At 47.8% G+C, this 2774-nt stretch overlaps 1 protein-coding gene across 1 annotated transcript; it reads left to right on the top strand.

The window, feature by feature from the left end:
- The first annotated feature begins 1297 nt into the window (after positions 1–1297).
- LOC142776922 (uncharacterized) lies at positions 1298–2536 on the top strand. Its single transcript, XM_075881241.1, has one exon. It carries the CDS (start codon positions 1745–1747, stop codon positions 2141–2143), a length of 399 nt encoding a protein of 132 aa, XP_075737356.1. The 5' UTR covers positions 1298–1744; the 3' UTR covers positions 2144–2536.
- The last annotated feature ends 238 nt before the right edge of the window (positions 2537–2774 follow it).

Genomic DNA, 2774 nt, shown 5'->3' with positions numbered 1-2774 from the left:
TTCGCCGCGGAGACCAGCGAAGATCGGAGGGTCACGCTGGTGGTTTACGATGTAAAGAGGAGGGGCTTGCGGCGCAGTGACGGCTTGCGGCGCAGAGACGGGAGCAGAAAGGGCATCCACCCACTCACTTTGAGACATGTTGGCGGACTGAGGGTCCAAGCAGCGGCCTGAACGGAGCTCCAGCGAGTAGGCGTTGTAAGGAGAGGTACTGGAAACGTCAATCCATCTCCACCACGTATGACGACTCGGTTGTAACGAGGTTTATTGGTCGTGAACTCGGGAACGAACTTTGCGCAACGGACCCGAAAAAGAAGCGCACGTTCCAAGAAGATGATGATTGTCAGCCAGAACATACGATGATGATTGACTGCTGTTCAGATGAGGATGAAGCGCATAATAGATGCCTACAATATATATAAATATATATATATATATATATATATTTATATATATATATATATATATATATATATATATATATATATATATATATATATAAATATGCAGCAAAAGTGGAGCCAGCGCTTGCCTTCGAAAATAAAGAAATGCCCTTGTTGTGGCGAATATTGAAATTCCTAATTAGAGCGTGGTTTTGATGTGTTGATGTCGATGCTACATGAATTATATAATAAAAAATCTTTATTTCCAAATTATGTACAAGAACAAGGTATGAATTTGCGACCTGACCTCCAATAAAACTCGTCATGACGTCGAGGCTTACTAAGAAAACTATTAACCGATAGACATTCTTTGAGTATTTCCTGAACGGAAGAACTTTGCCGTAATCAACTTGTCGGGTGTGGGAGAAAACCACTCTGTTTTTTTCGCCGAATGACGATGGTTCATTTTGCCCTGACTAAGATGGCTGCCGCAGCCGCCATTTCTTGGACACGACTTCAATTCTGAGCATCAATTTTCACTCCAGCAATATTTTAGCCCTCGCCCGTATCTAGTGTTTTTGGGCTCCATAACTGTTTACGATACATACACGCCTCAAAAGCACAGATCCATCACAACAATCAAAGAAAACTGTATCTGGGATCAAAAAAAAATAATTTTTTTAAAAGGTTCACTAAATCATGTGCTACCACATCATACGCAATCAGATTAGTGAGACGCCCATTTAACCATATCTTTTTTTTATCTCTAATAAATGATTCAGAGTATAAGCTGAAAGAAGAAGATGAAGTGTGAAGGTATCACGCACTTCTGTCTTTTTTTCTATCCCTCTTTGTGGGCGGCTGCCAGAAATGAGAAGAAAGAGTCATCATCTTTCTTACCACGTAACGAGGAGCAACGAACAAGTGCAATTAGTGACTCCACTTCGATGCGCTGACGTTCTGTGCTGTCATAAGGCTTGAGCAAGCTGCGAACGTTTGGTGTTCTTCACGGTCGCCGAGTTTTCATTCCTGCTGACCTCAACGGGGTGTTTCCGACGGTGACACCAGACGATGGTGTCGCATAGAGGCCATGTGGAACGGCCATGCAGGCGATCGACACCGACCATTCGTGCAGCGATCTGGCCTACCTTACGGTGAGCCATCGCTCGTCCGACCCGGCGGCTCAGTTCAGCTTCGAGGCCAGCCAGCACAATGACACCGAGGCCCATACCTAACCGTCGAGGATCGTCGAGGCCAGTGCCCGCTAGCGCCACTGGGCCGCACCATTCAAGAATTCCAGGCCCACGTAGGGTAGTCCTAAGCCTTGCCAGGCAAGCCATGCCCAGGAAAGTGGAAGCCAGTCCATGCCCAGGCACCTTGACCAGGGCCAGACATGCCTGGCCCGACCCAGGTGCTATGGCCAGTTGCCAGGTCAATCAGCGAAACGACACCCAGACCAGTTTCGGACCGACGAGGGTCAACGATGTAAAGGAACGGCACGCACACAGCGTTCTTGGCTCTTGATGGCGTTCTTCCGGGGTTCGTCGTACTTTGAGGCTCGAAGTTCGAAAATACCGAGCGTCAAGGAGTGCAACAATGACCACGAGGGTGAAGTGATGGACCAGCAAACACCCGATAGTGAAAACACAAACAACGAGGTCTCGGATTCGTCCTTTGGATCTGAAGATGACAGTTTGGAGATGTGCGAGGACCATGGTGTAAAGAGGCTGTCGGAGTACATTGACGACATGGCTGACCTCTAGCGACAGCTTGTGCATCTCCAGGAACAGGTTTACCTCGAGCTAGCAAACCAAAGAGAATTGAAACTTGAAGATGTAAAACTGGGCCTTGCATCTGAATACCTGCAACCGCTCGAAGACCTTCAGAACAACATAAGTAAGCGGATAAAGGTCGCAGATATTCTGAATGAAATGAAGTTGAATCACAACAAGCGAAAGTACGAAGCTGAGGAAATCGCAGCATGTCCATATATTGAGAGTGGACGAGCTTTGTTGCAAGACTCCATTCAATGCGAGCTCGAGGAAAAGATTAGGGGACTCGAGGAAAACCACAAGAACATTGACATCAAGTAAGATTAGATGACGGCCCTCTACCGGTATACAGTCGAGACCGTGCCTGTCAGCCGCACTGTACCATCTGCCTGTCATCAAAAAAAAAAACATCGCAGACAGGCCAGTTATGTCACGAATACGCGTATGCTAGCCATTCCCGAGCCATCCAGGTGCCCAGGCCACCTATAGGCCTCCACTGCTGAGATCAGGGCCGCCCATGTTCACTGCCTGAACCGGGGAGGAGCGACAAGGACGCGCTTGCACGGACGCTGATGGGGCGTGCAGGCGTTCGAACAAGTCGGGATATTATGTCACACGTTTA

This window comes from Rhipicephalus microplus, chromosome X (genome assembly GCF_043290135.1).
Source record: "Rhipicephalus microplus isolate Deutch F79 chromosome X, USDA_Rmic, whole genome shotgun sequence".
NCBI classification, from domain to species: Eukaryota; Metazoa; Arthropoda; class Arachnida; order Ixodida; family Ixodidae; genus Rhipicephalus; species Rhipicephalus microplus.
This window is presented reverse-complemented; position numbering and strand designations above follow the sequence as displayed.

What these genes read in the sequence shown, in the direction of transcription:
- LOC142776922 (XM_075881241.1), top strand. Translation starts at nt 1,745, where the DNA reads ATGCCCAGGCACCTTGACCAGGGCCAGACATGCCTGGCCCGACCCAGG.